The sequence below is a fragment of the Hyperolius riggenbachi genome, chromosome 11, assembly GCF_040937935.1.
Source record: "Hyperolius riggenbachi isolate aHypRig1 chromosome 11, aHypRig1.pri, whole genome shotgun sequence".
NCBI classification, from domain to species: Eukaryota; Metazoa; Chordata; class Amphibia; order Anura; family Hyperoliidae; genus Hyperolius; species Hyperolius riggenbachi.
Window position 1 is genome coordinate 81,995,040 of NC_090656.1, and position 21,764 is coordinate 82,016,803.

Consider the following 21,764-nt stretch of genomic DNA (forward strand, 5'->3'; position numbering starts at 1 on the left):
TTTCAGAGTTTGATATGTTTGATATTTGCTTTCTGTAGTCTGATATGCAACTCTGGCTGTGCATTGAAGCAGACACCCCTTCTGCAATTGATTTGTCCCAATATAGATAAATCCAACCCTCAATAAATTACCGTACATTTTTTGCCTCTATTTAACATAAAAAGTAGGAAAATGTTTACACAGCAACTTAGACATTATTTGCACACTGTCATTTTAGAACACTTGGGTATCGATAGTATTCCTTTAAGGAGCACTGGCCCTTTAGTAGTCAGTGCCAAACAGTTGCATGCTGGGGGTTCTTTTTATCTACAATATATTCCTCCTTTGCCCTTTATTTCCCTGCCTAGCTGCTTATCTGAAACACGATCCCCTGTTTACTTGTGTTTTACAAGCAAGGCTGAGGCGACTCAGCGATTGGAGGAGAAAAGGCAGAAATGACATTAGGATTTAGCCTAAACTGTGGGCAAAAGACATGGTTCCCACCAGGAACAGAATTCTCTTCATTTACTATATACAATTAAATCAAAACGTGGACAGTACAATACGTGTTATGTAAGTAGATCAAGTATTTATCTACTTATTTATGTGGTTTTTTTTTTCCTGGCATAGTATGGCTAATCCTACTGCTTTAAAAGCTGTGCCTGTTGTTCAAGCTGTGGCTTATCTCTGAGTTGAATATTTTAGGCCAACAAGATTTGTTTGTCTGTCCAATTCCATTGTCTTAAAGTGAACTTGATATAAAACATGAGATAAACAATTGTATTTATCTTCCTACTACTTAATATGACTTTTTTTTAATTCTAGATAGCCCATGGTTTTATTTTATATTTAAACATTTACAAAGTAGATTGAATGTTTTATTGTCTCTGCTCAGTGGCAGCCTATTAAGTGTCCCAGAGTTAAAATACATGACCTATTGACCCTTTTCTATTTCCCGCTGCTCAGTTGTATTCTGCCAGGAAAACGTTTATGGCTGTAATTTCCTTTATCAGTGAGGTTTACTGTATTCCCAACAAGACAGAAGCTGTCACTTGCATGCCAGAAAATTAACACTCTCAGGCAGCAAAATAAAAAAAAATCAAAACGGCCTGGTTATTAATATTTTTCACGGAGTAATTACAAAGACTGTGGGGGAACAAGGAGGGGAATCCACAGCACACAGAGATATGTGGATCCAGCATGAACATACCTCTGTGCTCACCTTAGGAAGCTTTGCCTTGGGTCCAGTTAGTATTTTAAAGCTAATGGGTACCGTGAGGTAAAAAAGAAATAAGCCAGATACTTATCTAAGGAGAGGGAAGGCTCTGGGTCCTAATGAGCCTTCCCTCTCCTCTCCTGGTGCCCTCTGTGCAGCGCTGTCTCCTGGAGCAGTATTTGACCAATTTAGTTAAATACCATTTGCTCCACTGGCGAAGGAGACTTCAGAACGTCTTTGGGGGCCCAAGTGCTCCCGTTGACAGTCCGCTCCATACAGCGCCCCCTCTATCTCTCGCACGCACTTGCGCAGTATGGAGCCGCCTGTCTTTGGGAGGACTCTGCTCCCTGAGGACTTCCGAAGTCCCCTGCAGCGGGGTATTCAAACACGGGAGCCAGCGCAGCATCGGGAGAGGAAAAGGGAAGGCTCATTGAGACCCAGAGCCTTCCTTTTCCTTAGGTAAGTATCTGACTTTTTTTTTTTTTTAACACCATGGTTGCCATTAGCTGTAAAGTGGTCATCAAGCAGAAAATGCTGCCCTCTGATATACTTAAACTGGGCTTCCTCCAGCCCCTTGCAGTTGACATATCCGACGCCGCATCTCTGCTCGCAGCTGCCAGCCTGGGGTCCCTGGTGGCGACGGGGGAAGCCCTCCAGGAAATCCCGTTCTTTGAACTGGATTTCCTGATCGCCTATCGCCGGAGGCGATCGGCGGGGCTGGGGGGATGCCGCTGAGCAGCGGCTATCATGTAGCGAGCCTTGGGCTCGCTACATGATTTAACCACCCTGGTGGTATTGACGAGCTCAGCTCGTCCAGGAAAAACTTGCTGAAAGCGGTATTGACGAGCTGAGCTCGTCAATACTGCCAGGGAGATTTATTGTTTCTCTGCCCCGCCGGCTGCACTTTTCCCTCATCAGAGGGATTCCCCAGGATGGCTGGATGCCTGTCAGCACGCTGTGGGTAGCGATCTGTGCTACCCACAGCGTGCAGAACTAGCATCCAGCCACCCTGGGGAATCCCTGTGCAGCCATCGGAGCAGAGAATGTGCTCAGCAGCATGCGGGATTCCCCTTCTGTGCTGCGGGTGGCTGGTGCGGGGATCCCCTCTGTGGGGGGGGGGGGGGAGGGTGTCCCCTGCTGTGCTGCGGGTGGCTGGTGCGGGGATCCCCTCTGTGCGGGGGGAGGGTGTCCCCTTCTGTGCTGGCTGGTAGTGGCCGGTACCGGCGGGGATCCTCTCTGTGGGGAGGGGGGGGGGGGGGAGGGGGCATCCCCGTAATGTGCGTGCGGGTGACCCTGTAGTGTGTGTGTGGGGGGGCGGGTATCCCCCCTATGGGGCGAGTCTTGGCCGGTCGGGGACACCCCCTTCTGTGCGGGGGGGGGAGGTGGGTGTCCCCTTCTATGAGAGCTGTGGGTGGCCTTTACCTCCTCCCTCTGTCCCCCGTGCCCTCCTCACCCCCGATCCTGTGTCCCCCCCCCGTCCCGTGTCTCCCCCCTGTCAGTCAAAAGCCCTGCTTTACTCACCTGAGGGCTTTCTCCTGCGCTGGCCGAGATGCACACCCTCCATCTCCATCGCCGAAGTCCCGGTCTCTGTAATTACAGTACGCGGCTTGGTGACGTCACCAAGCCGCGTACAGTAATTACAGAGAACACGAGACTTCGCGATGGAGGAGGAAGTGCGCCGCTTCCGCCGCAGGAGCAAGCCCTCAGGTGAGTAGATCAGGGCTTCTGACGGGGGAGACACGGGATTGGGGGGGGGGGGGGGCACGGGGGATCGGAAGGGATGGGGGGAAGAGGAGGGAGAGGCCACCCACAGCCCTCATAGATGGGGACACCCACCTCCCCCCACAACAGAAGGGGGTGTCCCCGACAGACCATGACTAGCCCCCATAGAAGGGGATATCCCCCACACACACAGAAGGGCCACCCAGCCACCTGCACGCACAGTATGGGGATCCCCCCCACAGAGGGGATCCCCACCGGCCACTACCAGCCAGCACAGAAGGGGAGCCCCCCCACAGAAGGGACACCCGGCCAGAGTCAGGGGGCATCGGGGGCAATGGGGGGGGGGGGGGGCAGAGGCACCCGCAAACCTGGCTCCCTATACATATGACTCCCTACACCTGGCTGCACATCTGTCTCCTATACACCTGGCTGCACATCTGTCTCCTATACACCTGGCTGCACATCTGTCTCCTATACACCTGGCTGCACATCTGTCTCCTATACACCTGGCTGCACATCTGTCTCCTATACACCTGGCTGCACATCTGTCTCCTATACACCTGGCTGCACATCTGTCTCCTATACACCTGGCTGCACATCTGTCTCCTATACACCTGGCTGCACATCTGTCTCCTATACACCTGGCAAACATCTTGCTCCCTATATACCTGGCAAAACATCTGGCTAAACTATTCCTGGCTAATACATCTGGCTAACTACACCTGGCTGCACATCTGGCTAACTATACATCTGGCTAACTATACCTGGCTATACATCTGGCTAACTATACCTGGCTATACATCTGGGTCTTATACTCACCATTGGCATGCTGATCCCTCGTCGCGTACCTCTGATAGCTTCCCCGGTGCCTTCTTCCATGTCCCTTGGCGGATTTTGCTTCTCCCTTGGAGATCACATGTCCCCCGTCGATCGGCGTTGATGGAACCAGTGTCACACAGCATCATCAAAATCTCGCAGCAAACACTTTTTTTTTTAAATTTAATTCAATACAATAACCTGTATTGAATTCAATACAAAAAAAAAAGATTGCAAAAAAAAAAATTGGTTGAAAATTATGGGAAATTAATTGAACCACTTTTTGCACGGAAATCCTGGGGAAATAGAACGCCAGGGTGGCTACAAACAAAAAAAACAAAAAAAAACTGCTGCGCTGCCCCCTGGCGGAATTTTTCATACCGCCAGGGGGGTTAAGGTAGTTATTTTTAATCGAGATCGTGGAATTTCTTTTTCTCAGATCGTGCTATCGCCGCAGCTGTACAAAATGGTGTTTATGTGCTCCAAGGCAGAGAAAACGTAAAAACTGACTTATTTTAAGTCCTTTTTAACCAACCTTGTTTAACCACTTCCCCTCCCCCAGGATGAATATCTACATCCTTGCTTTACCTTGCAGGGATGTAGATACTCCTCCCTTGCTGCTGTGCGCTCATTACCAGTGTGAATGAGCCCTGGAGATCAATGAGATGCCGCGTCATACACAGAAATCGAAAGCAGTGTGGCCACACATTGTTCCTGTTTAGCTTCTAATAGTACCTAACAGAAAGTAATGCACGAGGACATCTTGTGGCCAAGTAGTAAAATTATATTTATAGTTAAAAAATATATAAGTAGATAAATACTTGCTCTACTTAACATATGTATTGCACTGTCCATGTTTTGATTTTAGTGATTTTTCTACAGTAAAAAAAGAGAAAATCCTTCTTAGCATTTCCCATTTTAAGTGTAGCTATTTTTAAAGGAAACCTAAACTGAGAGGGATTTGGATGTTTCCTTTTAAACAATACCTGCCTGGCAGTCTTTCTGATCTCTTTGGCTGCAGTAGTGGCTGAATCACACACCTGAAACAAGCATGCAGCTAATCCAGTCTGACTTCAGTCAGAGCACCTGACCTGCATGCTTGTTGAGGGGCTTTGACTGAAAGCATACGAGACACAGGATCAGCAGGAGAGTCAGGCAACTGGTATTATTCTAAAAAGAAAAATACATATCCTTCTCAGTTTAGGTTCCCTTTAAGCCAATGCTGATGTCATTTCCTTCCTTAATCTCCACTGCCTGATTGTGTATGCATTGCCCACCCTTCACTATAGAAAGTGCATTGTCTCAGCATGAGAAATATTTGCCAATCAGAGAGGAACAGAGGTGTGGGAGGGGAAACAGGAGGGAAAGAGGCTTCATCCAATCAGGCTGCATTAGTTAAGTCTGAGGGGAATTAGAGAAGCAAAAAAGGACAACCCAGCATGCCTTGCAACTTCCTTTTTGCGTACCAAATTTGTGTGTACCAAATGAGTCAGGTAAACTGGGGAATGATAATTTATCAACAAGAAAAGTAATAGTGATTTTAACTTTGAATTGCCTGGTTAGCATCCTTATTACTTGTTTACCAGATAAAAATAATGAATTGATTTTTTATTTTATCCCTGACAGTTACACTTTAATGTATTGCCCTCATTGAGTTAATGTTGCTTCAATTAGCAATGGAAATGATTGTGAGCCTAAAAGACCAAGCCTAACCATGCCGATTGCTTTTTTTTTTTTATCCCCAGGGGTTGTAGCTAATGTTGAGCTGAAACAAACCTCTGTTATGAAGTTATTGACTGGCTGGATGCCAACAGCTATACGGTTAGTATTCTGCGTCACATACTTGTATGGGGCTTAGTTAGTTCGATACCATCCTTTTTTTCTTTTCTTCTGTCCTTTTTTTTTCCTCCTTGTTTGAAATCTGCACTAGAATACCTGTGATCGTTAGTAAGGTCTGATCATTGCTTTCTTAGTATAGGATATTCCCTAAAACTGTATGGACAGAACATGGCAATAATCGCTATACTACAACCTAAAGAAAACTTTGACAGTAGCAGTTTTATTTTGTGTTCAACTTGCTATGTACAGGTTTTTTTTTTTAATTAATACATCACCTTTTCAGTGTTAACCACTTGAGGACCCAGCCTTTACCCCCCCCCTTCCCCCTTAAGGACCAGTGTGGTTTTTTTATGATCTGTGATGGGTGGGCTCTGCAGCCCCCAGCACAGATCAGGTTGCAGGCAGAGCGATCAGATCACCCCCCTTTCCCCCCCCCCTATGGGGATGATGTGCAGGGGGAGTCTGATCGCTCCTGCCTGCCTGGGTGTTGCGGGGGGGGGGGGCACCTCAAAGCCCCCCTCCGTGGCGAAATTCCTCCCCTCCCTCTCCTACCTCTCCCCCCTGGTGATCGGGGCTGCACAGGACGCTATCCGTCCTGTGCAGCCTGTGACAGGCTGTCCTCTGTCACATGGCGGCGATCCCCGGCCGCTGATTGGCCGGGGATCGTCGATCTGCCTTACGTCGCTGCTGTAGCAGCAGCGCCGTTCAATGTAAACAAAGGAGACAAACGTCTCCTGCGTTTACACTTAGTCTGCAAGCCGCGATCAGCGGCTCGCAGGCTATTCACGGAGACCCGCTCCGTGATATAACAGGAAACGGCTTCGCGTGAGCGGCCTTTCCTGATTAATTAGGGAGGCACCTGGCGACGCAGATGTGCGTCGCTGGTCCTCCAGCTACCACTTTGCCGCCGCACGGTATGAGTGTGCGGTCGGCAAGTGGTTAAAGTGGACCCAAAGTAAAAATACAAGATTTCAGAAATAAAATCTATTTTCTAACTTATAATAAAAAATAGCAGCTTTTTTTCAGCTGCATGATGACAAATTTATTGGAGGAACTCCTCCCTTCCTTTCATATTGCCAGGACAGAATCCGGCAGACTGGTGGAGGAGATAAAATACAAAACACAGGCTGCTACTGATGTTATGGGTAGGTGATATCAGCCTGTGTGAGATTTCACATAGACGATGCCCCTTTGAGGGAGGGTAGCTGATGACAAACACACCCATCATCTAAAACCTCCTATTAAGCTCAGAAGTAATGGCTGCCTTCTGTATAACCCTAGTTATGCAAAGAGAAGGGTGAAAAGCATGCACTGAAATGCTCATAGGCTTGAAGGAGTGTTTATTTATCTTTGTATGTGTCAGAGTGGTGCAACTAAATATTTTAAATTAAAAAAATGTTTGGTTTGGGTCCGCTTTAAGAGAGAATATTTTTCCTACAAAGGTTCAATGAAGAATTGTTGAGATTGTTATAATAATCTTGCAGCTCACTGGGTTTTTGCTCTTCATGTTTTTTCCTGTCTAGAGGAGATTATGGTCCTGCCCATCTCCCTGTGAGTCTGGGTGTCCACTGTCTTGAACATGATGCTTTCATATTTGCTCTGTGCCAAGATCACAAGCTTCGCATGTGGTCCTACAAGGTATGAATGCACAGGATATTTCTTTTTTTTTTTTTGGTCCCACACCACAGAAGCCCATACTTCGCCCATTAATCTTCTTATCTATTCCAGGACCAGATGTGCCTTATGGTGTCCGATATGCTGGCGTTTGTGCCCTTTAATACTGATATGCGTCAGGCTCCAGGCATCGGCCATAAACTCAGGCTGGCACACTCTACATCTATAGGACTTTATCTTGGGGTCTACCTGCACACTCCCAGACAAGGACAGGTGTGTACACTCTTCAGTAAATATTATGAAGCCTCTTATCCTGAAGTAAAGCTTGAGGGATGATATGTTCTGAAAACACCTTTGAAAAAAACAACAAAAGGACACTGGGAGCCCGGATAATGTAGTATTGTCACTTCCATTGCATACATTATTGGGATGAGGTATATTCACAAAGATAGGTTGCTAGGAAAGCAACCTCTTGAATAGTTTGTGGAGAACGTTTGTCTCCACTCAGGGACCAAATGCTGGAATGGTTGCCCTCGGGATGCGAAATTGTCATCAGGTGACCAAGTGGTGCTGGTGGCTATCCCTCCAAGGGAGGATAATCCGAAGGGGAAAACAGGAGATGCCCAAATGTGATAAAATATGTTAAAGTGAACCCAAGGGAAGAGTTTTATGGATGCTGCCATATTTATTTACTTTAAAAAAAAATACCAGTTGCCAGGTATCCTGCTGATCCTCTGCCTCTAATACTTTTAGCCATAGACCCTGAACAAGCATACAGCAGATCAAGTGTTTCTGACATTGTCAGATCTGACAAGATTTGCTGCATGCTTGTTTCTGGTATTATTAAAACACTACTGCAACCAAATAGATCAGCAGGGCTGCCAGGCATCTGGTATTGTTTAAAATGAAATATGGCAGCCTCCATATTCTTTTCATTTAGATGTCCTTTAAAAAGGAACAGAAAGCCTTTCCTCCTTTTTAAAGCAAGGACCAAGTACCACTCTCTCTGCCCCCCCCCCCCCCCCCTCCTGAATTCTAATAGGTATAGGAGCTGCCATGTTACCCCCTCCCTTTCTAGCTGTCCATTATTTATCCAGAGGAAGGTGTGAAAATAGCATCTGTGGCTTCTGTAAACTCTTAGAAGCATAGTGTCCAATGTCCCCGCATCCTGCTGATAAGAGCTTTTATAATCAAAAACAGCAACTCGCGCTAAAATATATCTTTATTATTGATTCACAACATTTAAATTCCACCAGAAAAATCCTCCCCAATCAATTCCAAAAAACATCCACTCCACACGCACAACTTAAAAAAACCTTTTCAAGAAGGGCCCTTCAAAAAATTGTATATAAAAAAGGGGGATAAAAAAATGGACTATTTCATAAAAAATACGTGTTAAGTACACAACGTTCCTGCACATCCAAATTTTCATATGGTCTCCTTTAAATTTTCCTACAGCCCGGACTATTTCCTGTTTCTAAGTAAAAAAAACCTTATAAGATCCAAAAGAGGGTTATCACAGTATACTGGATGTGTGTCTCACAACTCCGTGGATTCCTTGCAGGGTAATGCTGTGCTATTTATATACAGTCAATTAATGCGACTATTTGCCGTCTCTCCACTTGCCATATAATACTGTATTATTAATATGCAGTAATTCAGAGCAGCTGATTGCCTACTCTCCACTCACCAGATCCGTGTATATGATAAATCAAATCTGGACAGATGACTGCTATAGCGATCTCCGCTCGCTGCCTCCCCAAGCTGGTTCTCTGTGGCGGCCTACGTCACTTCCGTATGTTAGGCTCGCCGCGCATCAACTCAGCTGGTCTTCGGCTAGCTCTTGTTGGTAGGTAACGTCACCTAAGATCACTGGACCTTTGTATCCAGGCAGTCGCTGCGCGCTAATGCGGCTGCCTAAGTTCAGGATCCCACAGCGGATTTTTTATGTGTAAACCTCCTAAACCTCTGCGCGTTTCAGCCGATATCGTCGGCCCTCTTCAGGAGGATTTACTATTACAGAGTGGTCAGCCATCATTCCTATATATATATTTACTTAAAAAAAGCAATCACTGGCTCCAGCCTGCTGATCACCTGACATCTAACTGCTAAACAGCAACCAACACAACTGCCATCTTCATGTTTGCTATTTCGCTGCATCAGTGTTTTACTACAGCTTACATCTGGAAATCTGCCTGAAGAAGGGGACTAGATCCCAGAAAGCTTGCATTATTTAACGTTATCAGTTAGCCATTAAAAGGTATTACTTTTACAAGACTGTTTTTTTTCTACCTACGTATATTGTTTGGCTAACACGGTACAGAAACATTTTTACTACTATCATCATGCAAGATACCATAATGTACTGCACACACTTGGAATGTAAAACCCTACTGAAGAAATTGGCACAACTGGACAGTGACATCTTTTTTCTATCAAAGTGCAAGAAAGAAAATCTGATCCCAAAAGGTATTACTATCAGAAACCCAATTCAGCATACCTTCAACACCCATTTTTCACTGCAACTCTGCTACAGAACAGCGGAAAGGATCAGGAATCATCTCATTAAAGAGAACCTGTACTGAGTAAAAATATTTAAAATAAACACATGAAGTAACTTCAAATGAACATTACATAGTTACCTTGCCATCAATTCCTCTCAGAAGCTCATCATTTTCTTCTGACAATAATCCCTTCCAGTTCTGACAATATTTTGTCAGATCTGTAATATATCAGTTGCTGTCTGTAAAATATCAGTTGCTGTCAGTTATAGCTGAGAGGAAAACTGATGTACCAGGTAATGTCCATGTTTCCCTATGGCTCAAGTGGGCGATGTTACAGTTTAACTGTGTGCTGACCAGAAAGCTGTTATGGGTACTGGCCATTTTCAAAATGGAGGACGGATAATTCCCTTGATCACAGTGAACAAACAGGACGCGGGACAGGAGAAAGACACTGAGGAGTAGACTACATGGAAGGTAAGTATGACTTGTGTATGCTTATTTTGACTTTTAATTTTCAGTTCAGGTTTTCTTTAAGGTTTGTTACAGCAAGAAGAGAATTACCCAAGATAATCTACATTTACTCTATTCTACAATGCAAGGACCATCATCGGAAAGCCTTAAATCTACATTACAGAAATTCTACAAACAATTACAGCACCGTTTAATCCAAAACAAGAAAAAGAAACTCGACAGCCTTAGACTCAAAGCTGCAAACATTCTGGAGAATGATGCAAGTGAACCCCATTCAGAGCCTAAAACTGCCAAACTTTTACCTGTGGTTAACTTGTCCAGCTATAACCCAAGCAAGACTGAATTAGCTGTTCTATCTAAAGGACTCACTTTTTGCCCCACCAAAAGATTTGATGAAACAGAATTTTGTAGTGACATGGAAGAATTTTTTCGGAGGATACGACTAAAAGAGTTTTTTCACAACAGACCTTATTATTCATCATTTGAAAACACCGAACCTACAAATAGCAAAACCAAAAAGAGCAGTACCTGGACACCAAAATCAGGGCGGAACAAGAAATTAGAAGAATATATTGACAACTTCAGGAAAAGAATCAAATTGGAGATACTGGACAAGCAAATACAGACACGCTACAACCTCAAGAAAGGAAAGCAATACTGAACCTTAAAAGCAACAACAACATAGTAATTAAACCAGCTGACAAAGGAGGAGCTGTAGTGATTTTGGATAAATCCACCCATGTTCAAGAAGCAAACAGACAGCTCTCCAACAACACCTACTACAAAAGACTAGAAACAAACCCCACGCTGCAATACTCAAGGGAATTAAAGAATATGCGTAATGATCTTTCCTCAGTATCATCTAACATACTTACATTAATACCAGATAATCCTAAAATAGGCACCTTCTACATCTTACCAAAAATACACAAAGAAGGAAACCCAGGTTGACCTATAATCTCTGGTTTGAGGACACTAACAGAAAAGATATCTGGCTGTGTAGAAAACATTCTTAAACCCATGGTAAGGAATACAGCCAGCTACATCCAGGACACCACTGACCTTCTTAACAAATTGACTGCCATGGGTCCAATCCCAGAGGGTGCTATCCTGGCTACAATGGATGTTGAATCCCTTTATACCAACATTCCACACGAGGACGGTATTGCAGCTTGCCAACATTTCCTTCAGCTGAATGATCTACCAACAGAGCCCACACTACAACTTTTCAAATATATACTAACTCATAACTATTTTTCATTTGGGAATGATGTATATCTGCAGACAATGGGCAGTGCTATGGGAAGTAGAATGTCACCCCAGTATGCAAATTTATTTATGGCCAGATTGGAGGAAAACTTCCTTTCAACTTGTGAAATTAAACCATGGGCTTACTTCAGATTTATAGACGATATCCTATTAATTTGGACAGCATCACAGGAAGAATTAATCAAATTCCACAAAAACTTCTCAGAATACCACGAGAACATCAAGTTAACTCTCAACTTTCCATCCTCCCATGTCAGTTTCCTGGATACCACAATTTATGTACAAGATAGATTTTTACAAACATCCATCTACCGTAAACCAACTGACCGGCATATTTACCTCAAGTGGAATAGTTTCCACCCGGAACACACCAAAAAATCTATTGTTTACAGCCAGGCTCTGAGGCATAACCGAATATGTTCTAATTCAGAGGACAGAGACAGACAACTTATGTCACTACGTAAAATATTCATAGATCAGGGATATCATCCACGAATTGTTGATAATCAAATACACAGAGCAACTTTAAAATCTAGAGAGGAACTATTGAAGTACACCCCAAAGACTGAAAACAACAGAGTCCCAATAGTGGTCACCTACAACCCAAGATTAAAGACCCTGAGGAAGATATCGAAAGCCCTGCAACCGATACTTCACAAAGACAAACGCCTGAAAGAAGTTTTTCCTGATTTACCACTGCTTGCTTTCAGACAACCTCCCAATTTGAGACAAATGATTATCAGAAGTGCATTATCTACACCAGAAACTCCAGGCACATTACCCTGCAATAACACAAAGTGTGAGACCTGCCCTTATATCTTGTGCACAAGCCAAATACAGATACCAAACTCACAGAAATATCATCAAATATCAGACCAATTTTCCTGTGAATCATCCAATGTTGTATACATGATACGCTGCATGAAATGCCCCTCAAGAAGAATCTATATAGGAGAAACGGGACAAAAACTGCGCACAAGAATGAACCATCACCGCTTTAAAATGAATGAGGGTAAAATGGACACACCAGTGGGCCAACACTTCTGTGAACCAGGACACAGCATGCAAGATCTAAAAGTACTTGTTCTTAAGGGTAACTTCAAAAATGAACAAGCAAGAAAGATTTCTGAGTACAAATTTTATGAAAATGTTCAAAACATTAACAGAAGGTTTAAATTGTGGAATGGGATTCATGACTCCTTATGTAACATGATTGACTTGGCTTCACTATCTTCAGAAACCTGCTAGATTTCATGTTTGCTTGCATAAGCTCACTGGCTCCAGCCTGCTGATCACCTGACATCTAACTGCTAAACAGCAACCAACACAACTGCCATCTTCATGTTTGCTATTTCGCTGCATCAGTGTTTTACTACAGCTTACATCTGGAAATCTGCCTGAAGAAGGGGACTAGATCCCAGAAAGCTTGCATTATTTAACGTTATCAGTTAGCCATTAAAAGGTATTACTTTTGCAAGACTTTGTTTTTTTCTACCTACGTTAAAAAAAGCAAACAACTCAATCTCACTATTTAGACCCTTTGGGGCCAATGTATCTAACTGATAAATCCATTTAGATTCATTCTGAGACATCTTACGTATATAGTCCCCACCTCTTCTATCATGTTTCACTATTTCCAATCCGAAGAAGATAGTATCCCTCAAACTCCCCCCATGTTTTTCTTTGTAGTGTTTGGACAGTGGGTGTCCTTCATTCTTCTTTTGTATGTTGTTAAAGTGTTCCCCTATTCTTTTGTGTAGGGCCCTCTTCGTCCTCCCCACATACCTTTTTATGACAGGGGCACTGAATACAATATACAACTCCACACGTAGTGCAGGTTATCTGATCCTTTATCTTGTACTTTTTTGAATCCAGTGCCTCTATTTCCACAATTCTCCCTGGATTCTTAGTTTTCTTGCAATTTATGCAAAAACCACATCTTATAAAGCCAGCTCTACCCATTTTTTCTGTTCCTTATTTCCATTTTTTTTTCGGTGGCTGCTGTTGCTACAGTTAACCCTACATTTGGGGCCCTCTTAAAGAAAACCTGTACTGAAAATTAAGTCAAAATAAACATACCGTATATTCCGGCGTACAAGACGACTTTTTAACCCCTTAAAATGTTCTGAAAAGTCGGGGGTCATCTTATACGCCGGGTGCCAGGTCGCCAGGTGTCACTGCCTTAAGCCAAAATTACCTGCAGTGGAGAAAATGAATGCTGCGGCATTGGGGGAAGGTTCCAAGTCCGGTAGTCCATGATTCAGGTGTTCCTGCACGGCTATTAGCTGCTGATAGTGCGAGCAGCCGCTCGCATGCCACACAGGGAGCTTCCTGGTTCGGCGGTCAGCTGACTGAAGACGCGCGGGGAGCGTGGTGACGTTTGCTGGAGGAAACTGTGGGACGGGCTGGAGGTGGATTGCTGGATTACTGTGGCGCGTCATGTGACCAGGAACCTGGAGGCTGCGCTTGGCTGCTACTCATGCGAGCGGCTGGTCGCATGAATATAGTGAAAGTGTTTCAAACACAGAGCGAGCCAGAAGAGCCGATTGAAAAGAGAGAGCCGAACACGAGCGGCCAAGACTCAGTCCAGTGTTTTCCCCAGAGCCAGCTGGAGTAGTGTTGTCCGGGTCATGAACGATTCGGATCTTTGATCCGGATCTTTTTTGTGAGTCGAATCATCCGGATCATTACAATGAATGAATGATCCGGATGATTCGACTCACAAAAAAGATCCGGATCAAAGATCCGAATCATTCATGAACCGGACAACACTACTGCCCAGCTGATAGGCTCTGGGGAAAACACTGGACTGAGTCTTGGCAGCTCGGCTCGTGTTCGGCTCTCTCTCTTGAATCGGCTCTTCTGGCTCACTCTCTTCACCGGAGACAGTTCAAAATCCTGGGAGGAGGAGGGAAAAGAGGAAATCTGGTCAGCCTATCGGAACCTGCATTTGGTATGTCTTTCACCAATGTATTTCTATATTTCTGGACAGCTTAACCAGTTTTGAAAGCACTGTGCATGCCAATATATGTATTGCCGATATTTTAATGTGAAGTGCAGAGGGTGGATACAGGGGTGGGCCAGATGGATGGAGGAGGCATGTATTCTGTGTTTACTAATGTCAGAGGAGGTGGTGTTGGGATGTAGAGGCGGGACAGTAGACCTGCAGTGCACTTGGAGACAAGGAGAGCTGACCAATCAGACAGGGAGAGGGAAAGCAGATTCAATCCAAACAGCCAATCGCCAGTAAGATACATCACTGTGATTTACTGTATTCTGCTATACCACATTAGTACACCAGTATCTGTACCTGTTCATACAGTACAGTATAGAAATGTCCAGCAGTGAAAACCCCATCATGGCTCCAGCAAGGAGAAAGAAATATGAAGCCGGTTTTAAACTTAAAGAGAAACTCCAACCAAGAATTGAACTTTTTCCCAATCAGTAGCTGATACCCCATTTTACATGAGAAAGACAATGATTTTCACAAACAGACCATCAGGGGGCGCTGTGTGACGGATTTTGTGCTGAAACCCCTCCCACAAGAGGCTCTGAATACCGCGGTACTGCTGGCAAACTGCCACAATGTAACAATGTTCAGAGACAGGAAATAGCTGTTATTAGCTGTCTGTAACAGCCAGAGCAGCTAGAAACAGCTAAATAACCTGCCCACAGTAACAATGTCACCATGTAATAAATGTCAGAATGTGAATCTGGGAGAGGAAAGATTTTACAATGAGCAAACACTGACTAAATCATTTATACATAATTATGGTAAAAAATGAAGCACTTTTTTTACTACATTATTTTCACTGGAGTTCCTCTTTAAAGTTGTAAACTTTGCCTTGGAACATAACTGCGCTGCTGCAAGACACTATAGAGTAACAGAAAAGATGGTTCGGGACTGGAAAGCAAAGGAAAAAGCATTAAAGAGTATGCCAAGGGGTAAGTGTGCATTAAGAAGAGGCACCCCACATTGGACAGAACTTGAAAAACATGTAGTAGACATGGTGAATGAACATCGCCAAAATGGTTAGGTAGTGACACGAAATCAAATGCGTTTGTTTGCACTACAGTGGGCAAAATCTAACCCAGATCACAGCAAAGGCTTTAAGGCCACTGCATCCTGGTGTACTAGATTCATGGGAAGGCATAATCTGGTACTAAGGCAAAAGACGAAACTTGCCCAGAAATTACCTGCAGATCTTGAGAGCAAAATAGCTAGTTTCCATCAATATGTAATACAACAGCGCACTAACCATGGCTATGCCTTAAGTAGTATGGGAAATATGGATGAAACTCCAATGAATTTTGATATGGTTGGAAATAAAACTGTCCATCAAAAAGGTGAAAAAACAATTTTAATTAAAACAGGACATGAGAAGTCCAGTTTTACAGTGGTACTAGGATGCACAGCTGATGGCGCCAAACTGCGTCCAATGATTATTTTTAAGAGAAAAACAATGCCAAAACTCAAGTTTCCTGTTGGCTGTTTTGTACATGTGAATGAAAAAGGCTGGATGGATGAGGAAGGGGTAAAGCTATGGCTTGAAAATGTGTGGAGCAGGCGGCCAGGTGGACTTATTCAAAAACGTAGTCTACTTGTGTGGGATATGTTAAAGGCGCATTTAACTCCCACCACCAAGCAAAGACTTGCAAGGCTAAACACAGATGCGGCAGTTATTCCTGCAGGATTGACATCGTTGGTACAGCCACTGGATGTGTGCCTAAACAAGCCATTCAAAGATCGCATTCGAGAACAGTGGAATGAATGGATGCTCAGCGGTGAAAAGACATTCACAAAAAGAGGAAACATGCGTGCTCCACAGTTGGATGTTTTGTGCCAGTTTGTCATAAAAGCCTGGAATGATATTGATGCCGAAACAGTAATCAAGTCTTTCAAGAAGTGTGGCATATCAAATTCATTGGATGGTATGGAGGACGACTACTTGTGGGAAGATGAAGAGGTACCCGAGGCTGAGACTGCAGCCGAAGCTGAGACCACACCATCTGATACAGAATTCAATCCATACGATGACTGTCTTACAAATGTACCACAAGATCTCATCGATATACTTATGACATCAGATGACGAACAGGAGGATTTTGAAGGCTTTTAAAGGAAAACTGTCACGCCAGAAAAACTGTAGCTTGCATTTATGATGGGCGTTGCTAAATCACCAGGGACTTGCCCAGGACTTGCTCTCTCTCTATTGTTTATTTCCTTCCTACATTAGTTCCTATATCAGTTCCAGTTTGGTTGACAAGAAACAGCAGACAGCTCCCATCCTTTCAGCATTAGACTTTCATTGTTGCATGTGCACATGTTCGTTATGTTTATAAGTGAGGGCACATGTTCGTTATGTTTATAAGTGATGAGCAATTGAATTAAAATTACCTTTATCACATTGAAATCAAATCTGATGGTTCATTACTTTTTATTTGGTTTGCCTAGAAAGAGGGGTAGTCTTATACGGCGAGTATATCTCAAACTCTATATTTCAGCTGGAAAAGTTGGGGGGTCGTCTTATACGCCCAGTCGTCTTATACGCCGGCATATACGGTACAGAAGTCATACTTACCTCCTGTATAGTCTACTGTTCAATCCATTTTTCCTCTCCTGCGTCCTGTTTGTCCACTGTGTTCAATGGAATTCTCCGTCCTCCATTTTGAAAATAGCCATTACCCCATAACAGCTTCCTGGTCAGCACACTGTTAAACTGTAACATCGCCCACTTGAGCCATAGGGAAACATGGACACATCATTTCTCCTCTCAGCTGTAACTGACAGCAACTGATATATTTCAGTTCTGACAAAATGTTGTCAGAACTGGAAGGGATCATTGTCAGAAGAAAATGGTGAGCTTCTAAGAGGAACTGTTGGCAAGGTAACTATGTAATATTTATTTGAAGTTACTTATGTGTTTATTTTAAATAATTTTACTCAGTACAGGTTCTCTTTAAAGACAAATTTAGGCTGGACTGGCAATAATTCCCCCAACATTTTGTCTTCCCTTAGGACCCCCCAGTGTTTCCGGACAATCCCGGCAACTCTATTTGAATGTGAACTATATTGCAATACCATGCTAAAATCACTATCTTCCCATTCTTTGTTTATTATTTTTAATAAGCAGATCATCCCGGGCTATCTGTCTCACTGCTACCTTTGACTCCTCAACTCTCTGAGCAGGGTAACCCTTCTCCATGAAGCAATTAACCACCCTGGCGTTCTGATTAAATCGCCAGGGTGGCTGCGGGAGGGTTTTTTTTAAATTAAAAAAAAACTATTTCATGCAGCCAACTGAAAGTTGGCTGCATGAAAGCCCACTAGAGGGCGCTCCGGAGGCGATCTTCCGATCGCCTCCGGCGGCAAGAAATAACACGGAAGGCCGCAATGAGCGGCCCTCCGTGTTTCGCTTCCCTCGTCGCCATGGCGACGAGCGGAGTGACGTCATGGACGTCAGCCGACGTCCTGACGTCAGCCGCCTCCGATCCAGCCCTTAGCGCTGGCCGGAACTGTTTGTTACGGCTACGCTGGGCTCAGGCGGCTGGGGGGACCCTCTTTCGCCGCTGCACGCGGCGGATCGCCGCGCTGCAGCGGCGATCAGGCAGCACACGCGGCTGGCAAAGTGCCGGCTGCGTGTGCTGCTTTTTATTTGGTGGAAATCGGCCCAGCAGGGCCTGAGCGGCAGCCTCTGGCGGTGTTGGACGAGCTGAGCTCGTCCAGACCGCTCAGCAGGTTAACCAGTTTGTCCGCCTCAACGTCATATTGGCCAACCTCAGTACAATTACGGCGGAGTCTGGTGAATTGCCCCCTGGGAATATTATTCAACCACCTCGGGAGGTGGCAGCTAGTGTATAAAATGTAGCTATTCACATCAAGCAATTCACAATCACTTAAAACAGCAGTAGTGTAGTTCCACCCCTCAATGTCCTGTACAATACACATACAATATAACGGGGTTTTAAATGAACAATCAGCGTTTTATTCTTCAGTGTTCAAATTTCTTCTAGATTGCAGACAGGTACCACAAGAACCACATACAGAACTCCACATCAAAACATAGGACTGCCTGACACGTGTTTCACGGTCAAAGACCGCTTCCTCAGAGGCACCCGGTATATACACATATCTGTTAAAAAATGCACAATCGTACAATCAATTACATACCAGCCATGGTTATATGTGTGGATCAGGATACAGGCATAAAAAATCGTAATTGTATCTTACCAATTGATGATTCATAGGTAAAGTCAAAACGCAATCTGCAAAAATCGTAAGTATCCATGAAATCTCGGCTATGTGCATAAATACTAAAAAGCACTAAAGCCCAATCACCATAAAAATCACAGTTGTGACAATATGAATTTAAGAAAATGTGTCCTGTGCAGAGCAATATGAAATTGAAGGAAATATATCCTATACACAGCAAGATATGACCCAGATACAGGAACCAGATATACATGACCCCTGTCTATATAATACACAGCATTGTGCCGCATATTGAAAATCCACAAAACATGTGAAAGTACAAGGTGGAGAAATAACCGCTGAGCAAGTGTATATCCGCTCTATATAGATCTGGACCCCACAAAACAGTTCGTGGGGGCAGTCCATACGCCATCATATAACACACATTGTCCAACAGCACTACGGAAATAAGAGCTAATAGGTCCCAATCACCAATTGCATATATAGAGTGACCCTCAAGTTGTAAGGTTATAGTGGTTAAACAAGCAGAAGATACCCATGTACCTCATGCAGTGACTACATGCTATGATCATATAAATACCTGTAAGGAACAGTAGATCTGTTCTCCTGGACGAAACCCTGGATGCTAAAGCACATCCATGGGAAATAGGTAACACCCAAAGTGCATCCACATGCCCATAAAGAAGGGAAGAGTGTCCAATCAGGAGGAACATATGGCGAGGAGGGCGGGACATAACTGAAGCATGCCGCCGTGGCCCGCACGCCAGGCGAAGTGGAACGCAGGCGGAAGCAGGTCACTGCTATCCGGAAGTATCGTACCACGTGACGTAGCCAGTACGCGTGCGCGTGTACGCACATAGCGCGCTAGGCTGACCTGCGCATTAGAGATGACACATCTCCTCTGCGCAGGCGTGTTGCATTCTGGTAACACGTACCAAAAGGGCCATGGAGCGCCATCTACTTGTCCTCAAAGGCGAAGACACCCGTGAAGAATAAGAAAAGAGGCTGAATATAGTGAAGAATATGAATAAAGAGTACAACATAGGTTATTGTGCCACTAACACCGGGATCTAATACTAATAAATATTCTAAGAGGAAAAAATATGCAAATATAGTGATGTATATAATAAACTATACATAAACCCCAACAAAAGGGGGGGGGGGGCTACTGTATCATATACAAATTGACAAAGCCTGTCCCCGCATCACACATATACCGTACAAAGTAAACAAGTCACATTATATTGTAATATTTTTTTATATTACATGTACATGACTATTGCGACTATTTTAACTCGGTCCCCCAATACTATCTGAACCGGGGATTTTACAAGAACATTTTATATGATACAAAGTCATTAAGGCCAGGATGTTCTCCGGCCGCTAATTTCCTTATCCACCTTGCTTCTATTTGATAGAGTTTTTTGTCTATGTTTCCTCCTCTAATATTCGGATGTACTCTATCTAAAACTGCAAATTTGATATATTTTTTATTTCCACCATGAGCTTCTATCAGGTGTTTGGCAATCGCCGATTTCTCACCTTTCTTACCAGTATCATAAAGGTGCTCATACATCCTTTCTCTAAATTCTCTTTTTGTTTTACCGGTATAGAATGCATTGCATTTGCACACAGCTATATATATAACAGCTGTGGTGCCACAGTTCGCATAATGTTTCAATTTAATCGTCCTATCTCTGGCTTTAAGTTCTATATTATGGCCTCTATAGATGTATTGACAATATGGGCACCCTCCACATCCATATGTACCCCTGACTTTGCAGGTATCCCCACGAGAGCTACCCTGATAGTGGCTGTTGGTGATCTGGGTACCTATTGTTTTAGATCTTCTAAACACAAGTCGGGGGTATTTAGGTACTGCTTTGCACAAAGTTTTATCCTGTCTCAACACCGGCCAAAATTTATTGAGGGCCTGCCTTATAATTTGATGTTCCCCACAATAGGTGGTGACCATGGATAGAGAAAAATCCTCATTGTCTTCTCCCCTGATTTGTTTCTTTTTTCCTTTATCCCCGTATAATAGTGTCTTTCTGTCTTGGGCCAAAGTTCTGTTGTATGCTTTTTTGAGGCTTTTTTTCGAGTACCCTCTCTGAAGGAGTCTAATTTGGAGCTGTTTGGCCTCTGTTTGAAAGCTAGTCATATCGGTACAGTTCCTTCTTATTCTCAAATACTGAGAGTAGGGGATACTATTGATAGTATTAATAGGATGTGCACTATCTGCCCTAAGAATGGAATTAGTGGCTGTGGGCTTACGGTACAAAGTTGTAGCTAATGTACCGTTCTCTTGCTTCAAAATTTTTAGGTCCAGGAATTCTAGTTCAGTGCGGCTGTAGGTGTAAGTGAACTTCAAGTTCAATTCATTAATGTTCAGCCATTCAACAAAATCATGGAGATCCTGCTCAGGCCCTTCCCATATCAAAAATATGTCATCTATAAATCTGTGCCAGGTGGAGATAAAATGCATAAGGTCGTAGCCATCGTCGGAGAAGATGTCTTCCTCCCAGCCCCCCAGGTACAGGTTTGCGTACGACGGGGCACAAGTTGTCCCCATCGCCGCCCCCTGCACCTGGAGGTAGTGGGCTCCCCCAAACACAAAAACATTGTGCGTCAAAAGGAATCGTAATAGGACCACAACAAATGAGTTAAGCTCCCTATGTTCCGTCCCCATTTTGTTTAAAAATCGTTGGACCATTGATGTGCCTTTGTCATGTGGTATGCTGCTGTACAATGCTTCCACATCCAGCGACACTAACAAGCTATTATCAGGTACATGGATTTCATCCAGAACGGTAAGTAGGTGGGAACTATCTCTGATATACGAGGGTAAACTCATGACATGGGGTAAAAGATGGATGTCAATGAATTTGCTTATATTTTCATTAAGAGAACCATGGCCAGCAACAATGGTTCTCAATGGGACAAAAATTTAAACCTCTTTTCAGAATCTTAATCTGTGCATTAGAAAACTCTTGGTCTGTGAGATTCAAAATCTGCATTTCATCTGATTTGTCGATACATGCATTAACCCCCTCATGGATGTCGGTGGATATACAATCAGCAACTCCATTTATGTCAATTTGGGATAGAAGTGCTCCATCAT

The 21,764-nt window shown here is 43.9% G+C and overlaps 1 protein-coding gene across 2 annotated transcripts in view; it reads left to right on the plus strand.

Moving 5' to 3' along the window:
• NUP160 (nucleoporin 160) overlaps positions 1-21,764 on the plus strand; it is a 106,187-nt gene that overhangs the window by 8,365 nt on the left and 76,058 nt on the right. For both annotated transcript variants that reach the window (XM_068261083.1, XM_068261084.1), the window contains exons 5-7: positions 5,479-5,554; positions 7,096-7,210; positions 7,301-7,459. In XM_068261083.1, coding sequence (XP_068117184.1) covers positions 5,479-5,554; positions 7,096-7,210; positions 7,301-7,459 — 350 coding nt within the window. The remainder of the gene's footprint in view (positions 1-5,478; positions 5,555-7,095; positions 7,211-7,300; positions 7,460-21,764) is intronic.